The following is a 19,454-nucleotide window of genomic DNA, read 5'->3' on the forward strand; positions in this document are numbered from 1 at the left end:
ATACTTCTAATGCGGTTTTCAGCCTGCGTTAGAAACAGTCAGTTAGGTTCAGATAGCCAGCTGGAAGTGAAAACTCATCAAACCTTGGTGCTCCAGGTGCCATCTCCCTCAGAGACGTCTCACAAGAAGAGCAATCAGCACTGGGTCACCCCCTCCACTGTGGAATAATAAAGCGTGTCCAGGTAAGGCTTTGGCTGTGCAATGAACATAGAGCACAACCGGAGCAATTCTAAAACTGTAAGATAGTAATACTGAAACTCAGACATTCGATGGCAGTACTTCTGTTGCATGGTCTATGTCCATTCTGCCTCCACCTCCCCTTTCATCAACGCCCTCCTTCGCAAGCTGTGTCCCCCCTCCACACCAGCACCACAGAGAAGCTGAACAAACTGTTGAGGCCAATGATCCGGGCAGGGAAAAATTCCACAGGGAAGTGCCTAAAAAAGTAAGTTTTAAACAGATGGTTGTTTTTCTCACCAAGGGCTCTGTTCTTCACAAGCAACACATCAAATGGAGAGAGGAGAGTACGCGAGCTATCCTGCTTTACCGATCAGAATCTGCACTTGCACGTTAGTCCAATAAGATCAGGGAGCTGCATTCCAAATGCTGCTTCCCAAGACTCTTCAATTCTTTTTTTTTTTTTTAAAGAATAAACTGCTTGCAGTTAGGAATTCCTAGTACATGTGCTCATTATTTTACTAATCTGTCTCTGCAAAATCTCTGGTCTTCCAGTTAACCAGGGGTCCCGCAACCATAAAATCTTTTGGGGTATGAATCTAAGCACATGGGAATGCTGCGTCTGCCCAGCACAAAGAGGTGCTAGGAAGGACATATTGCCCAGGCAGAATGAACATCAGATTCCAGCTCTGTACCTCCGAGTGTGCTCGGGAGACTCAGAGCCACCCAAAGTCCTCGCTTCTCCTGCTCCCCCTCCCAACTCAGGGAACGCCGAAGCAGACGGGATTGAGAGATGGGATTTAGCGGCTGGATCCACTTGCAACAACCACCACCTGTCCAGCCTGGGAACTGGGCCAAGTTATGACACACAAAATTCAGGAGTTACCAGGTTGTGCCTGACCTTTTAAAGTTGCTGTTATTGGTATTAAAAAATAATTTCAGAGTTTTGAAATAAAACAAAATGTTAGACTGCATTTTCAGAGCCATGAAGGCTTGCCAAAACAAGATGGGAAGTAAGTTAGAAAACAAAAGATCCAGACTACAGTTTGGCAGACTTTCCAAATTGGGGAGCTGGTATATGTGAACAAGTAATATTAATCTGACAGGGCTTTAAATTTGATATAAGGCTAAATAAAGCTAAGGGAAACATGAGTGCAGGAACTTCAAAGGCTGAACAGTCAAGTGAAGTCAAATTAATACCTGACTAGGCTAGAACAAAGAGCAGATGGCTTTTGGAGGGAGCTGTATATTTGAACTCAACATGACTTTGGTAATATTTGAATTCAGAGAGCAAAAAATTAAAGCTGGAAATACCGTGTATATATGCAGCCTCAAGAAGAACTCTTGATACTGTGAACAAACTGATAAAACAAGCAAATCTGCGTCCACAATCTGGATGGTTCTGGAAACTGTACAGTGGACATTTCAAACAACTCCTATGTCCTCTGAGAGAGTATATTTTTTTCAAATGTTTTTCAGGGGAATTCGTAGGAAGAAAGATTAATCACAATGGCATAATCACTGATTATCACCGATTGAAGACAGGAAACTATCAGATAAGTTTCCAAGATGGCACGCCTCACCGTTCTGTTATTGGCCTTCTAGGTGTGAAGGCCGCAGTTCTCTAGATTGCTTCTTCGCTGTAATTTATTCTGTAGATCCTATATATATGTACAATTGTAATTCCAGTATCTTCTACATAATAAACTCTAACCTAATGATTGAGACTGCTGAGTAAGAAAGGCAAGCTCTAGCTTTTAATGGATAACTTTCAAAAAATGAGTCTCCTGCTGTTGGACAGCTGGGCAATGCGGACAGCAAGCAGCTTCAGCTGTAGTGCTACCGGGAAGCCACGCTCTTCTGAGCGACTTCTGCCAGCTCCCTCTTGAGTAAAATTTAAGTCTTTCTGCCTTGCATAACTGAATGAGGTGTTGCTTTTTAAAACTGTGATATGGTCATTTCAAAAGGACAACATCTTGGCAAAAATATAGCTTTTGTATCATTATTTTTGGCTCTAATACACATGGATTACCGTTTAAAAGGCTGCATCGTAGCATACAGCACCCACTCCTGGGGCAAGCTTCACTCAACAGCCACAGAAGCATGTTAAAGCAGAAGATCCTTTGAAGAATTAGGCACTTACATTAATTGCAATGTACTAACAGCTAAGTTGATGTTATTTTTATTTCTTCATTAGTGAAACTGGCACCTAATAATTGGATATATGATATACAACAACACACTACGCAGATACGAAAAAGCTCCTAGGAGGAGGCTATTTAGAGGAAGAAGCTAACACTTCTCATGCTCTTCATCCACAAAACAACGCTTCTACTAGTATATGTAAAGAATGGAATTTTCCCAAAGTTTAAAGCAGAGTGTCAGAGTGAGTTAAATCTATTTAATAATATCAATTAGTTTTCTATACATTGTCATTCAACAAGGCCACCCACAGCTTAATTACCACACATGGATGGATAAATTACTCCAGCAAAGGATTGGTTTTGATTTTCTAACGAACAGAAGGATAGGAAACAAAAAGAACTAGGCCAGGGTCCCTTTATATTGCCTGCAGAACAGCAGAACCAGCGACCTGGACAACGCATGCTGAAGAGCACAGAGCAGTAGTCAAGGTGCCCTATAAGAGGTCTTCGTTTGCTTCAGTACCTCACTTCCAAATTCTTTCACTCTGTGCTCCTGACCGGCTTAGCCACTGATTTCCTCCCCGCGAACAGCAAAAAGCAAACGTATGTTCACTGCCGGTATGACTGTTTTTCCACCTGACTCTCCCATCTCTTATCAGCAACTTCAACAACAGTCTCCATGTCGGAGAACTGGGGCTGAATTGGACAAACAAGGGAAAACATTTCCCCGAGGGGCCGTTACACGCGGGTCTTCAGCCCACGTGCAGCACTGCTGTGACCACATTGTGTTGATTTTTCTGATTGTATTTAAAAACAAACTCGACAAAAGGAACGTAGAGGTTTTTAAGGCAACCCAGAAAATAAGTGCTACATGAAAACTGGTACAGGAAATTAGCATTTTAGAATATTAGAATTTACCCTGTTTACCTTCAAAGGCAAACTAACCCTCTCTCAGTCCACGTACAAACCCACCGAAACTGGCAATGCTTGTTAAAAACATCCTAACTTACTGAAGTTCAACAAGTTCTGAAATAATTTATTTGCTGTAGTAATTCTGGATTTGGGGTTGCTAACTTTCTTGACATTTTATAAAAAATTTGCTGGTTATTTTTTTTCCCCTTTCGATATACTTTCTCTTTGTGAACCCAGACAAACAGATATCCAAAGCATTCATTCTGTGCTGTGGCAGCATTCATTACTGCAAAATGGCTTCACTTAAATTAGTCTCAAAAGAGTTAACAGTGTGATAAATGGAAGACACTATAAATTGAAACAGTACAGTAACCTTTGTTTCAAACATAATTCACAAGCAATGCCAGCAAACTAAAACAGAACCACTCTGTTTCAGGCTCCATGTAACTGGCTAAATTTCCATACTCCTATACTTTAGAAGTTATTAGTTCCTAGTCAACTTTATAAGGGTAAGTCAACATTTGTCATGGCAGGAAGCCCAACATTATTATTTTTATTAGTCTGCTACTAGTTAAATTGGCCTAAGATTAAACAGTTCTAATAAATGCCCCCAAAACTTGGAGTTCAATAAAGAAAAAAACACATTCAAGCTCTGTTCCACAGGATGTTATCAGTATTTAACCTTCAGCAGGATAAAAAAACCAAAACAAACAAAAAAGGTTAAAATAGAAAAAACAACCTATGTTACAACACAGTCTGTTAATACAGCGAACACTTAACCCAAAAATAAATTCCGCCAGGCATCTCAGGCTTTTTGCACCTTCAGAGAGAAGCAAATCAAAACCTAGAACAACATTCTCAATTGTTACTGGCGCCAATAAAGACTCTATTTTTTAATACTTGAAACAGCAGAGAATTTGCCTTTGCTTCACAGTATCTTAGAAATATTCCAATTGGGAAATTCTAGAACATTCATTCTTCTCGAGCTGAGGCTGATGGTCAAGAAAAACGAAGTAGGTGACTCAAAAGCAGCTCTAAGTACAGTTCAGTGTTGCACAAAGGTAACGGTAATCATCCACACAAATCCATCCTAAAACCTGGGGGAGGCATCCCATTAGTAAAACAGCCAGCATCGCAAGACGCCTTTATTAAGCCATTAAGTAAAGTGATACACAAAGGCAACTTGATCAGCCGATAAATTGTATCAATGATACAACTTTCCTTCAAATCCACAAGGCCCCATCCACTGCCTGTGCTCCCTGATGGGAGCGGGAGGAGGTTTGTTACTCCTCCTCTGCCAGTCGCCGTAAAACCAGCAAGCAAATAAAGCAAAATCCAGAGACATTTTGTTTTGATCACAGTATTATAAAGAGGACCTGAAACGATAGTCGGGGTACAACGAAAAGCTATATAGAGAAGCGGTGAAGTATTCTTAAGTCGAAGAAAATCAGCTGAAGTTTGCAACACGCTATCGCATCATGTGTTCGTCAAAGACCAGCTCCTTGCCGCAAGCAGGCTGCCCTCATTAGTCACCACTCTTAGGACCTCCATTTCATTTGCTGCATGCAAGACAGAACCACTGAGGCGTCGGTAGCACAAGGACAAGTTGCATCCAGCTGTCTTGACTGATCACTCATCTGCAATATCCAGAAATCAATATGTCTGCCAGCAGTTAGGAGACGAAGGCCAATTAACAGAAAAACCTCACACTGAGGTGAATTAACACAAGTAACAGAAACTCTGAAAAACCCAGATAACTACTGTAGAGCTGATTAAATTCTGCGTTTCCTCTCATTAGAAGCTGCTTGTACAGACTACCTAAGCAAGACCTTTTCCATTCTGGAACAAACTGGATATGAAGCTGGACCGCCAATTAACAAGCAGACATCATACGGCGAGTTACTGAATGGAAAAATAAAGGCAAGCTGTTTGTTTCCAATTGCCGTTAAGCAGAACAGATCAGCAATTCCAAGCGTGGGGTTTTCACATGTTTCCACATTTAGCTCACTGCAGTTACACTGCACATGAACTTACCTGAAACATATCAAAACTGCAGCCTGCTTATATTTCATTAAAAAAAGAAATACATACGTTTATGAAGATCAAAGAAAATTCATGACTTGCTGTTTATCTCAATCTTTTGGCCCCTCTCCCTCTGGCTCCATGCCTGGTTCTCACGTTCATGATGTGCCATGGCCCGGAGGCCTGTGGGTTACCCTTCAGGTTAGCTTTCCTGCACTCCCCACGCCGAATTAAACACGATCCTGAGCACGAGGCAGCCTAGACTTCCTGCACATCAAAATAGCGCGGCTATCAGGAGACAACAAGAGACAGGTTGCAAACAGCCCTGATGCCTAGGTCTAAGACTTCTGCAGCGCAAGAGATGTAGGCAGACAGACAACATACTGGAGACACAACGGGATTTATGCCACTGTTGTAGTTTTTAGAGCCTAAACCCAGGCACCGTATGAGCTCCTGTACAGCAGAACCTAACATCCTTACTCTGAGGAATTCACGTCTTCCCGTGACTTCAGACCTTTAAACTTCATTCTGTGATTGTGTGAGCCCTTTCTTGTCTGCTGCCCATCCACTGGCTCTGCTTCACTGTGTTTCCTTTAGAGGGGGTGGTAAGGGTGCTTTAACCAGTGAAACACCCTAAATGGTGTGTGTGTATCTATATGTCATTGGGAAAGATGTGGGGCTTTTTATACCTTAAAGCAAGGAAATTTCAAGTTTTACCGTCTCTATTTTTGTATTATGAAAAAGCTGGAACGAGCCCAACACCTCTGTACTGTTTACTCCTAGAACTGTACTACGTTATTGTATGTGGGGTATGCGATGGTGTACGTAAAGGTCTTATAGTATTTCCTGTATTAATTCATTCCTCAGACATTGAAATGTTGTGCTGCCCTTAAACTGCATTAGAAAGAATTATAGTTGTACTTTCACTAGAGGTACACCAGACTTTTCTCAGAATCCAGATTTTTACTGTTCACACGCGTTTCAGATGTTTTATTTGTCACAGTTTTGTGGCCATGCTACATCTATGGAGTTTATGCCAAGGAAGCCAGTGTGGCTTAAAAAAAGAACTCTAAGGAGAAAACCTCCGTCCTCTTTTGTGCCACTGACTTGTTCACCAAAAACATTCCTAGTTTTCCACTGCTGCTCTGCAGGCTCCAAGTGAAGCCCAACAATAAGGAAGAACTAATAATCTATTGCCCTTAAGCTTCAGCTTGTTACCCAGAGACCCCGCTGGAAATTTGGGAAAATTTTAACAGTTCAGTATACGCTCAAGTTTTTAGCTGAATTTCATCCCATGTAAGTACGAATGTACTTGATCTTCCAGACTATATTTTGTATTTGTTCAAAACAAACACTAAAAGATTATTGCTTAATAAGGTCAAGAGAAATATTTTATAATCATGAGTTCTGATTTAAAACCAAAACCCAACACCTATATAGCAGAAAATCTGTTCTGTTCCACACATATCACCATTTAAGCACAAGTTAGGTTGCTAAATAAATCAACCAACTTCACATGATAATAATTTAAACGAAACGCAGGTTTTCAAAGCCACAAATTCATAACCCCCACACGAGCTAGCTTTCTGGTGCAGTAACACAAAATTGTGGTAGAAGGCGCCCAATAGCTTTATTTAGACTTGTATATACCAAAGGGTGGAAAACCAGCTTAATATTAGAGCTTGACAAGAAACGTGGTTTCCCCACCCCACCCCCCGACAGACTTCAAAGAACCAGGCTGCACACATCTATCCCTGCAGTGCCCTTCCCAAAGAGCAGGTTTTATTTCTGCTTCCTTAACCACATTTTTGGAGCGGCAGGTGGTCTTTTCATACCCTCCTAAGACAAACAGGAGAATGTCTAAAAGTTTATTTTTCAGAATGCTGGAAGTCCATCAGACTCTCAGAAAACCGCCTGAAAACATAGGGTACATTTTCTTATCCGTATAAAACAGAAACTGAAAGGTTATAAATCCAAACCAACTGTTTGCACGTTGTAATTCTGATTGATCACATCTGTTATTAGATACCTCCTCATGCTCTAAGCATTCACTGAGACTTTTTCTTTGAAATTTGACTATAATTAAGCTGCCCTTCCTAACTGTACGAGAGCAACACTCCGACTCTTCAGATTTGACAATTCATTCATAAAAAACGCTTCATGCAGTAAAGGCTAAAACCACATTTCTTTCACATTATAGTTAGTAAAATGAGCATCCTTAAGAGAACCATTTGGTATTTAACAACTCGTGTTTTACATAGGTGCATACGTACACGCACACACTCAGGGTGTTCATTTTCCAAAATACGCAGTTGAAAAAATTCCACTTTTGTTAACTGCAATAATTAAACTCCTTTATGTAAAAGTACACTGAAAAGGAAGACCGCAGCATCTTCTTATTAGTTCCCAGCTTAAGCATCATGATTAAATAGCGACTTGGCTTGTGTCACTTTTACTTTAGAGGTATTCAACTGCTGAAGGTAATTAATCTTTGATGTAGTTGTATTAAATGCACCCAACTAAGTAAGTTGTCTTTAAGTTACTCAGCAAACAAGACTAGTGAAGAAGCTATATATTTAAGTGATAAAAACTTCCAGAGAGAAATTTTATCCCTCCCGCAGCACAGCTAGACAGAGTCCTTAAGGTCACTGTTTTCTTTCCAAACAAGCACACAAAGCAACATTGACTTAAAGTACCGAATATTTAAGTCTTTCATGAACATTGTTGCTGAAAAGTTTTACCATTTATGAGAATTTTGCAAATGAGTATGTTGAATTTGGGTGAATAAGTAAGATTTTTAATGTCACTTGAAAGGATTTCAGGCTTTTTAAGAAACAGAGTAGTCAACCTGCTGGCAGGGCAGCGTTTTCAGTTAACTGTTATCGTATTAATTTCTTGGTTTGTTACCAATAAGGAAAAGACAGATAATGCTTTAAGACACCGTTTTCCAGATTCCCTCCACTCAACAAAGCATTTAACCAGTTCCTCCGTAAGCTAAACAATTTGTAAGTAATAGTTAGCACTGGAATAAAATACATATAAATGACTTTAAACTACATATCTAAACCAGGCATTTCTCAATTAGCTGCTTAAAAGATTAATTTTAATTCCTTAAAATGACAGCTGATGAAAATCTAGATTCTTTGTTCCTTGCCTTATTCCAAAGGAAAGTTCAACGTCTAGAGACGGCAGCAAAGGATGCCTAAACAAACCAGGCATCCGTACATAGACGCTTATTTTCAAAGCGCATTCCTTTTCCCCAAGGCAATGCGGGCCACGCTATAGAGAAAAAAGAAGTTGCAACCGTATCACCGGCAGATTAAGTACCTCCGTCTCTTTAGCCGGGCTGGTCACTGTCTGCGCGTCCAAGGCACAATTTGCCCTCTTGACGGAGAGGTAGAAAGGATAATCCTTGGCCACCATGGTGGCGGCAGGAGGAGCGGTTTCGGGGGTCACAGCTGATTCCGTCCGAGGACAAAGCGTGAGGACGAAGCCGAGCCTCCCCTCCCGGCACCCGGCAGCTCTGCCACCGAGACGCCCCGCAGCAGCTCCGGCGCTCGACTGCGGCAGGAGCGGCCCCGGCGCCGAGCGCCCGCAGCGGAGCGCGGCCCCGGCCGGGCCCGGACCCGCCCCGGGGCGGGGAAGCGGCGGCGCGGGGGGAGCGAGCGAGCGAGCGGCTGTGGGGCGCCCCAGGAGGCGGCCGCCCTGCCCCGCACCGGGCCGGACCGCACCGGCCGCCGCCCTGCCCCGCACCGGCCGCCGCCCTGCCCCACACCGGGCCGCCCCGCACCGGCCGCCGCCCTGCCCCCTGCTGCGGCCTCGGCCCTCAGCGACCAGCCGGCGCTAACGGCACCTGCTAGAAGGCGAGGCTGTAACCCAGCGCCCCTGTGCGCTCCTCCCGGGCCGCCGCGGCTGGGCCCTGCTGGGCCCCGGGCCGCCCAGCACCGCGGCGGTCAGCGGTCCCCAGCGGCACAGCGGTGCGCTCCCCAAGACGGGCTGCAGTCCCTGGGACGGCAGCGGCATCTGCACTCTGCGGGCAGCGCTCCTGCTGCTCTGATCAGAGAAGCAATGCTGCATCATGTTATGCTGCCACAGCATACAGCACTGCTTTTATTTCCCCCCCCCCCCCCTTTTTTTTTTCTGTTTTTGTTCACCCAGATTGTTGCTTTTTCCTGTCTGGGAAGCAGGAGTTTGTTTCTTGTGTTTTTAAAGTTCCACTTTTGTTGCCATTGTTTAGTCAAAGAGCTCCCCTGCCCGCACCCCTCTTTGTAAGAAGCTGAGAAAGTGGAAAAATACCTTTGCCTAACATATCTCACAGGGCATTTCAGTGTCGGTGCGGCCGGGCGAATTCTGTTTGATGTCCACCTTAGGACAAAGGTAGTGAAAATTTCCTGAAAAGAAAGCGGAAGCGTTAGGGGCCCCGTCTGCATCGCAGGGCGGGTGCGACAGAAAGAGCAGAAGGGAGGCAAGGAAGAGGAAACCCAGGAGGAAGCCGGGCAGGGGAGGAGGGAAGGGTATTTTCAGCCAAAGGGAAGCAGCACAACCAAGAATAACTTCACAGAGTTTGAAAGAATTAACTGGTTTTAAAGGCAGACTGTATGATGGATGTTGCTTTACAAGCATTTGTTTTCCTAAAGGTTGTTAATCAGATAACGACGTCTTTAGAATAAGCTTAGTCAAATGGCAGACATAGGCCTCGTTTGGACACTTTACTTGGGCTTCAGCAATATCCCAAACATATAAAGTTCGCTGAAAGCAAAGGTGTTGACAAGAGGCATTGAACAGCTTTCATGTAGAGAACAGTTAAGCAGACAGGACATTTCAGAGAAGAAAAAGAAAATCAGAGCCGGTGTGATAAAGATGTACAAACCATGAGTGACAGAGAAAGCAAATAGGGAATGATTTTTCACTGCATTCAACTAGAGGGAACAAAGCGGTGCATCAGATTAAAGCAGATGGGGTCAGATTCAGAGCAAAGGAAAAGCAGCTAATTCTTCACATTATGTACAGTTTCTGTGCTATCTACAGTGGAAGTATTTGTCACAAGATGCTGCTGCTAGGAAAGCTTCTCAGACACAAGTTCTCGGCTACTGGGATAGTACTTTAGGAAACATCACGACAGGCTCTTTCTGTTCTGTACTCTTCCCTAAGCATCTACTGCTGACCCCCACTGGAGATTTGGCATTAGCTTAGATCAGTCTTTGCTGCAGCCCCCGTTCCTTTCCATATTGCAAAAAAAATGAAAGGAACGTAGCATCTTATTTGAAGACTACCTGTCTTACCTGAGGATTTCTGAAGCTACCCACAAGTTTTTCATTCGCGTGAACGTGCATTCATTTTTGCAAGTCTTCTCAGCGCGACGTTGAGAGGACACACCCCGAGCACAACCTGGTAACGCGGGGCGGTTTCTCCTCGCATTTCAAGCACAGCAGAACACCAATACACACAGCTTGTATAAAATGGCCACAAACCTCCTGAGAACGCTGCAGCTGCTGTGTGGCCATTTAAGCTCAAGAAGCCTTGATTTCAAATACCATCTGTGTATGTTTGTTTATGAATGTGTACGCTATCACCATTTTAGAAATCGGCTTCACTCAAATCAGTTAGACAAAATGCCTTCAGGGCTTGTCCTCAGAGCGTTCTAATCCCGTAACATGCTTCACAGCATAAAGAGCACTTCACACCGGACAAGGGTGTACCGGTTTGGAGATTGAAGTAATGAACTTTGGTTTACACACATAAAAAACATATGCCAAGAGAGGGACTCTGTCATTTTTCCATTCATCAGGCCACTGCACTTCAGCTTGACTAAGCTTGTTCTTGAGAAACTAGAGAAGAATCTGTCTTAAGAGGAATACGATTCTTAAAAATAGGCAGGACCTTCGTATCAGTAAGTTTCAGAGCATCTTGCACCTACAAGGTAGACTTCAATGAACATCTAAAACAGGATTCATCAGACTCTCTGGATGTTTGTTTACTTCACCAAGAGAGTGTAAATACAGTTTCAGAACTGAAATTTGGACCCAAAGTTAACTGATGAATAGCACCTACTTTATAAGTCTCACATTATCTGATGGAATAACACCATGGTACAGTTTCAAACAATTCTTCTCTTTCCAGAGAACTGAATTTGTCCGTAGAACGCTATGTGCATTCATAATCAAAAATATGTCACTTTATTCGTAGTACTGGGTCCCATCTGTACTGCGTATCAAATACAACACTTGGAGCCCACTCTGAAAGATCTTGCAAACTAGTCAGTGCTGATTTACATTTCATTCGTACGTTAATTTAGACGGCAAAGTGACTGCCCGTCAATAGTCACCGTACTGTGTTGTCTTGTGGGTGCAGGCCCCAGCAGAGCCAAGCGCCAGTTCGTAAGCTCGTGGCTGAAAGACCCCCGAGCGAGCTCCAGTGAGACTGCCGGAGAAATAACGGTTTTGGTGATACCGCTAAGGAATCCCGTAAGACTGGAGCCAGTGAGCTCACTCATTCCAAAAATTATACTGAAACTACAAATCTACAGTAACACTGTAAAAATTAGACACGAATTGTAAGCTACTTTCAAACAAGAAACTAATACTTAAGAAAACACAATGCTAGTGCCTAGATTGCACGGCAGGCCGGTGCATCCAATTTTGCCATTTCTGAAACAGATTTTTTGTGGGTTTGGGGTTTTTTTGTTTTGTTGTTGTTGTTTGTTTGTTTTTTAATTTACTTAGGCCAAAGGCACAGTTTATTCTGAGAGATACTTATCTGTCAGGAAGAAGTAAGTAAACGATTTGGTAACTCGGGAAAGCCCTGCTCAAGAAAGGCGCGTACCACCGTTGACCTGGTTCAGGACTGAAGTTCACTGACAAGGTTGTTCTGCGATTGAGGGTGCTGGTTGATGAGAAGCTCAACAGGAGCCGGCAATGTGCGCTTGTAGCCTAGAGAGCCAGCCGCCTCCTGGGCTGCATCACAAGAAGCATGAGCAGCGGGTCAAGGGAGGGGATTCTCCCCCTCTACTCCGCTCTGGGGAGACCCCACCTGGAGCACTGCGTCCAGCTCTGGGGCCCCCAACATAAGATGGACATGGACCTGTTGGAGCGAGTCCAGAGGAGGCCACAGAGATGATCAGAGGGCTGGAGCACCTCTGCTATGAGGACAGGCTGAGAGAGTTCGGGTGGTTCAGCCTGGAGAAGAGGAGGTTCTGGGGAGACCTTATAGCAGCCTTCCAGTCCCTGAAGGGGGCCTACAATCAAGCTGGAGAGGGACTTTTTACAAGGGAGCATAGTGATAGGACAAGGGGTAATGGCTTTAAACCGAAAGAGGGTAGATTTCGATTAGATATAAGGAAGAAGATCTTTACTACGAGGGTGGGAGGCACTGGCACAGGTTGCCCAGAGAAGCTGTGGATGCCCCATCCCTGGCAGTGCTCAAGGCCAGGCTGGATGGGGCTCTGAGCAACCTGGTCTGGTGGCGGGTGTCCCTGCCCATGGCAGGGGGGTCGGAACGAGGTGATCCCTAAGGTCCCTTCCAACCCAAACCATTCTATGATTCCATGATTGTCTTGTTTACACCAATGCCTTTAGCTAGTTTCCTCACACATTCAAAACCTAATACTGAAGTGATTATTGCAAAAGCATCTGTCTGCATGGCAAAGTCCTTTAAAATATTTAGGCTTTGAACCTTAAATATATCTTCATATGTGGCCGGAATTCCTTTTCACCTTACGCTAATCTTTGAGATTCACATAGCTTTGATCAGAGTAATTTTAAAATTAAAAAGCAGTTGATTAAAGATTTCTTAAAGGATCCAAAATACGATGTCAAAAGAATAAAAAACAAAAAAAAACCCTGTTGCCTTTTAAAGAACAGTTAAGAAACCATTATTCTAAGCAGTAGCAAAGGGAACTGAGACATTTAATCTAAACATTTAAATAAGGAAAAGCCCAACAGAGTGAAGAATCTTCAACCACCAAAGCCATGGGCTTTAAGGAGTTCAGTGGAACTGAAAAGCATCAATTAAAGCTGAACTCTGCCTAAGGAAGAAAACCCACAACTAGATTGTTTCAAGATTTGAGTTGGTGTTTTTGTTGTTTTGTTTAAGTTTTGTTTTAACATGATCTTTGCCAACACATTTTAACTGCCTTTGGGCAGAAATGCAGAATCTGTGATTAAACAGAAATATTTTGAGATGTCTACACCCAGATCTCGATTACCTTCTGCCTCCTGATATGCTAATGTGACTGCTTTCCCTATTAAAAGTCAAAATCTGTTTTGCCAAGCTGTTAAAAAAAAAAAAAACAGATAAATACAATTATTTTTTGGTAAAACACTGGTATGCCAAGAAGTAAAAGACTCTGAATGTCTCTCTGAATGTCTCTCTGCCTGTCTCTGCTTTTCTTCCCTCACCCCACGTGAAACAGCCCTTCGCTTGGTTTTGGTCTGCGTTGGACTGGGATGCCCAAGCAGCAGCCTAGCCTTAGCTGCAACAATTCAGCCTAATTATTTATTTTCTTAATTACAACTAGCAAAGCTAAAAAAAAACCACTAACTGTATTTCTCCTGTGATTCATATTAATCAGAGCTTTTCCTTTTGATCTGTCCATTCTGGCGACTTAGAAACATACACTTATGCAGATAGATACTTTCTTGGTAAAATATATGCCTATGTGACAAGTTTCCAGTAACAAGACAAGAATTTAAGAACAGGTGTAATGCTTAAAAAACCCCGAACAAACCAACAAAACCAACTAGGCTATCACTGTCATTTTCAGATATGCTATATTCCCAGCTGCTTTTAAGAAAATTACATTAAGAACAATAAACAGTCCATTGCTTTGTTTTCAGAACAGATGAATTGCTGTAAGAACATCGAGTTACCCAGTAGTCTCTGAGTCATCCTGGGTACGGCAGCTCTGCTGCCTAGCTAAGTTACTCCCGGTTTATGGAGGGAGTAAAAGACTTAACGTAAAGCGTGTTGCAGAGGACCAGAATCTCCTACACAATTTTGGCTAAGTGTGCAAAAAATACTTGGCATATGATGTTTCTGGAAATTTTACCCACCATAAAAACGTGAAATTAAGTAGAAATATTGCATACGTGTTTCAATAAAAAAAATTCTCAGTGCTTTACATTTTATGGTGTATTCTCTCATATATGCACCCATCTTACGTATGTCGTTTCACAAAAGAAACAACCCAGAAGCCACTGCCTAGGAAAGGCGCATTTTCGCTAAGACTATTCAAAGAAAAGCTACTATCCCTACTGTTCTGAAACGAGCAGTGGAAGTTAGCGAAGCTAATGCTGCACATACACACACGGTTCTGCACGTGCTGAGTATCCCCAAAGCCTCTCTTCAACGTACCCCAATCTCTCTTCAGGGTCATCATTAGGAAGCTTTCCTTTCAACAAAAACCAACCACCAAAACCAGAAACACACACCAACAACCCAAGCAGTCGTTTCAACCAAACATTAGAAATTTGCATCTGCTCAGGAGCTGGAATGCAGAAACACTGACAGAGGCGAGTGAGCAGCTAGGGCGCGTATGAACTGCGAGGTAAAGGGTATTTATCAGGCAGTTACACAGCTCTTCATGAAACCGAAACTTCCTCATTGCAAGTATGGATTGTACACATGGTAATGAAAGGTACAATTTACTAGGTAATAAATATTAGAAAAATATCACTTGATTAAATACTTTGGTGCTGAGAAATTCCAATGAAAATATGATTACAGGACAAACGATTACCATTAAAAATGTTCTCTCAAAAGACATAGCTGTAATTTTTCCAGGTAGAGTCCTAATCCTGGAAAGATCAGTGCAGAACAAAGAAACGCATCTCTGGGGAACATCCGACATTACAAAACTGAACCCCAAATTTCTAGCCTGCCTAGATTCTCCACTGGAAGATTACCTCGCTCACGGTGTAACAGGAGGAGGAAGAAGGTGTGTTTCCCCACTGTTATCACGGGCTGTGCTTCGGGATTTGCAGTCGAGATGCCCTGAACTATTCCCCTAAGTTTTTTTCAAATACAATTAATAAATAGCAGGAGTCTCCACTGTCTTCCACTGTGAGCGATGGCTATTGCAAAATACCGCCTTTATACCAAAGTCCGTTCACGTTGAACCGATGGAGAGACATGATTCTCATACAAATCATCACGAACGTTTTATTGTACAGACTCGCATACTGCTTGTAAAGCAGTCCGCAGGCTTTCAAAGAAAGACATGCATACAGCGTTTCTTCATATAAATGTAGCCTGTGGAACAATTCTGCACTGGGAGACAAACAGAGGAAAGAACCTGCCGAGTTGTTTTGTTTGTTTTCCTTTTGCTAAATTCACGTAACTTTCGATGACTACAGCAAGTCCTGCGCAGTTAAAGGATGCCCTCTAACAGTTGCATTTGCACTGAGACAGAAGCGCTCCCTTCACGAGCTTCCCCCAGGAAGCCAATAACAACTCATTTTTAAAGCTGCCTCACATTCATATCTGAAGACTGTTAGGGGGACTGGTCTGCAGCCCAAGATTAACGATGGCTCGCCTAGAAAAATCAGGAAGGATTCATGCTTCTCCACCCGTTCCCACACCCAGCAGCGCAAACTAACGGGCGGTCCCTGGCGAGGGAAGGCAGCAGTGCGGCCAGGCGGGACAAAGCGGCCCCTCAGGCCTTACGCAGTCGGCTGCGCGCGTCTGCCTGCCTGCCTGCCTCCCCGGGGGGAGCAGAGAGGAGGTGGGAAGGATTGCACTGACCGATCCACGCGGACTTTCAACAGCCAGTCAAGTTCTGCAGAGGGTGAAATGGTGGGCCAAAGTGTAGCGTCCTTTCCTGAAATTTTATGTCGAAAGAGGCATTCTAGGGAGAGGAAATTACTGGAACCACTTGTATGATGTTTAAATGAGATTACATGTAATTAAAATACTTTTGTTTAAGTTACAGGCAGCGTGGGAGCAGGAATTTCTCTTCAGAACACTTCTGCCGACTGGAGAATTAAATAACAAATTGCTTTGTAAGAAATCATTGCCTCTAATGCAAAGCATTTACCGGGACATCACAGTAGTGGTCTATTTTTTGTTTTGGTCAAATTTTATTATAACAACATTTATATTACATGAGTAACTCTATAATATTTATCCTTGGAGAGGACAGTATTTTGTAATCTTTTGCTGTATGCAAAACTAGATATGAGCGAGCAGCACATTCTATTCTATTAGGAAGTAACAGGAATTTTCCCCGCTCTGTAACTGATCTCACATGTAATACTGGCCAAATGCCACTCGCCTTGTTCTTCCGACCCCCCCCCCCCCCCACTGCAGTAGGTAAAGCAAAGTTTGGGGGTAATATGGCTTGTTAGGCCAAATTATATAACCAGGGGGAAAACCAACCAACCCACCCACCCCCCAAACCAAACCAACCGAAACCAACCAACCAACAACAGAAGAGCTTTCAGGTACATAGGTCCTTCTTCAGGTCAGAAATAAAAGCAGGGGAGAAAAAAAAAAAAAAAGAAAAGAAAAAAAAAGAAAAAGACTTGGGCCTTTTGAGTTTTCTTTTCCTATTCATTTATTTACCTAGTTGTACAAATTTCAAACCATGTTAGACATTTCATGTTGTTCAGTTTGATACGTTTTACTGCATTTACCTGTCAGTATCATCTCCCCAGTCCTGAGAAGTTATCTGAGTTAGTCACATTCTACCCTTCATTAATATTCTATTATTTTTATTAATTCCAGAATGAGTTTTTACTTTGGGAAGTGCTGTACTCAAGATGCAAATAGTGTCTCAAAGCGCTGGCAAAGAATAGGATTTTACGGTATCGCTGAGGTGAATTAACAATTTGCCACTTGCAGAGGCATAAACCTGATTTCCCGCTCCTCTGTCCAGACTCCTCCTCCTCCTCCCTCCGTGCACGCCCTGCCACTGGCGCTGTGCCCCCTCTCTGCGTAGGCCTCCCCTGCCACCTTAGCCCAGCGCTAGCACCCATCACACAGGTAAGTCAACAGTCCAAGACCACAAAAATACTTTCTTGTGCCAGGTTTCTTGTCTGCTGGTTTTGCCAGCTGAATAGGTTATTGTGCCATGAGAAAAGCACCAGAACTGACTGAAGGTAAATGGTGGAAAAGCACACAGGTACGAATAAGGACAGGCCAGGGAAAAGGCTAATTTTTCTCCTCCTAATAGCTATAAACTGTTAGCTCAGCTGAAGTTGTTTCATGAAGTCATACCCAAAGAATACTGTTAGGATTTCAGGTTTTTTGACGAAAGTTTTGGATCAGAAGCTTTATTTATTTTAAAAATCAGACCCACCTATTAATTTCCATAACAACTGTCCACTGTTACTCATCTTCTAGTCAGTTATTTTTGCCAATGTGAGTATCTTAAAACTAAGAGAACATCTGTGCTTCTTGAATAAATATTTAGAACACAAACCTTGAGACTGACTTCATGTTCTCCTGAGCACTATGTACCCTTTTCTGGACCATAGCAAGGAGATGCCAGCAGCGTTTCTAGACCCAAAGTTAAGCAACTTACAATTCTTTGGTAGAGACTGCAAGACGTCCATGGGAAAGAGTGATGGTAGTCAAGCAAAACAGTGAGACTATTAAGTGCTACGCAAAAGCAAGAACAGTCTAAGATCTCAACCACAGCAGAGCAATGCTGAACCTTAGATGCCTCCTTTCATACTACAATACTCACTGACAACCCAGCGCAGAAAACCTCCACATTTGGCCCTCAATAGACTTTTGCAGATCACACAATGCCTTACAATCCAGATTATCACAGTGGTTATCCGAATTGCAATATTCCACGACTGCGGAATTAATCTTTTTAGAAATGCTGTTCAATTCCCATGTGCTATGACATACCATACAAAAAAATCAGACAAAGATGAACACAACAAAATTAAATCATCTTTCTCCGACACCCACATCCTCTCACTGTGCGGCGGGGAGGAAAACCGTGGTACAACTTCAAAAAGAAGCGTCCTTGCCAATACTGATAACGCATCAACAACTGATAGAACTAACCTGCTCCCAGTACCAACTGCGTTGTAGATGTATGACCTTAAAGATGATGTGGCATTAGCAACAATGTGACTACACTTAAAGAGAGGGTTGAAATGGGACATAACATCTTCAAAACCAGACACCAACAACTCGCCCTAGGACAGAACTTCTTTGTTCATACCCCTTGATCAAGAATCAGGGAAGGGAGAAGCCATTCCCAGGAATGTTTCACTCCGGGTTACAAAAAGGTTTTATTTAAAGTTACAAAATAACTGTCTTCCCAAGTGTAAATATAATGAGGTAATCCCATATGGTACAGAGGTTACTGTAACAAGTTACTATAACTGAAACATAAAAATAAACGTAAGGAAGTTTTCCTGAATACTTCTTTCTTGTTTCAAGAACGCTAACTATAATTTCTGAAGGCTCTCTCCTCTCTGGTCAAGTTGTTAACCACAAACTGCTATCTGGCAAAAAGATCAAGTACATCCTACTTTTACATGATCTCCATTACAAAATCTGCAACCACGATCCCAACAGCTATGAATTTTGGAGAGGTCCCTCTCTAACAACCACAGTTAACTTTGTTCCCAAAATAGCAGAGAGAGTCAAGAATTGAGAACGGAAAAGAAAGTCTTAGAAAGTGATTCCAACCGCCACAGATAAAATATTGGTTATTATTTTAAAAGCTAAGAAACAACTCAAAATTGCATCAGAACAGAATTTCTGCATCTATTAATCTTGAAAACATAGTGATTGACTGAACACAAAAGCAAGATGATATATTCGTATGTTTTAGCAAACATTCTGATTTTATTATATAATTTGGTTGGCCTGAAATTACATGGATGTCCAATATTGTATCTTCAAATCCCTGCAAAAACATGAACATGCTGTCTTCTCAAGACCCTAGTAAACAGTGAAGCGTTAACGTAAGAGACTTTAGAACAACGTGAGGAGACTTAAATATGAACCCATACCCATAGAATTATTTTGTTCTTATGATGCATGTTAAACAGAAAATATAGCAAAAAAAAAAAAAAAAGGAAGAAAAAAGCTGTATACATTTAATACCAGGCATTGGTTTCAGAGCCCAAGATGATGAACAGCTGTCAAGTTTGTTCTGACCATCATGTAACTTTTGGGGAGGGTTCTTCTGAAAACACGGGGCTGTATGGGGGGGAAAAAAGCACACAGATTTAA

General features: G+C 42.6%; 1 protein-coding gene across 8 annotated transcripts in view; it reads right to left on the reverse strand.

Moving 5' to 3' along the window:
• ARHGEF3 (Rho guanine nucleotide exchange factor 3) overlaps positions 1-19,454 on the reverse strand; it is a 142,265-nt gene that overhangs the window by 22,681 nt on the left and 100,130 nt on the right. The window contains exon 1 of one of the 8 annotated variants that reach the window (XM_087744996.1): positions 8,583-8,858. The exons of the other annotated variants lie outside the window; for them this stretch is intronic. Coding sequence (XP_087601122.1) covers positions 8,583-8,678 — 96 coding nt within the window. The 5' untranslated portion in view covers positions 8,679-8,858. Of the gene's footprint in view, positions 1-8,582; positions 8,859-19,454 lie in introns of those variants that run through there. 8 annotated transcript variants of the gene reach the window in all.

Source organism: Nipponia nippon, unplaced genomic scaffold (assembly GCF_047370975.1).
Source record: "Nipponia nippon isolate SJK-2023a ecotype South Korea unplaced genomic scaffold, ASM4737097v1 scaffold_9, whole genome shotgun sequence".
In the NCBI taxonomy this organism is placed as follows: Eukaryota; Metazoa; Chordata; class Aves; order Pelecaniformes; family Threskiornithidae; genus Nipponia; species Nipponia nippon.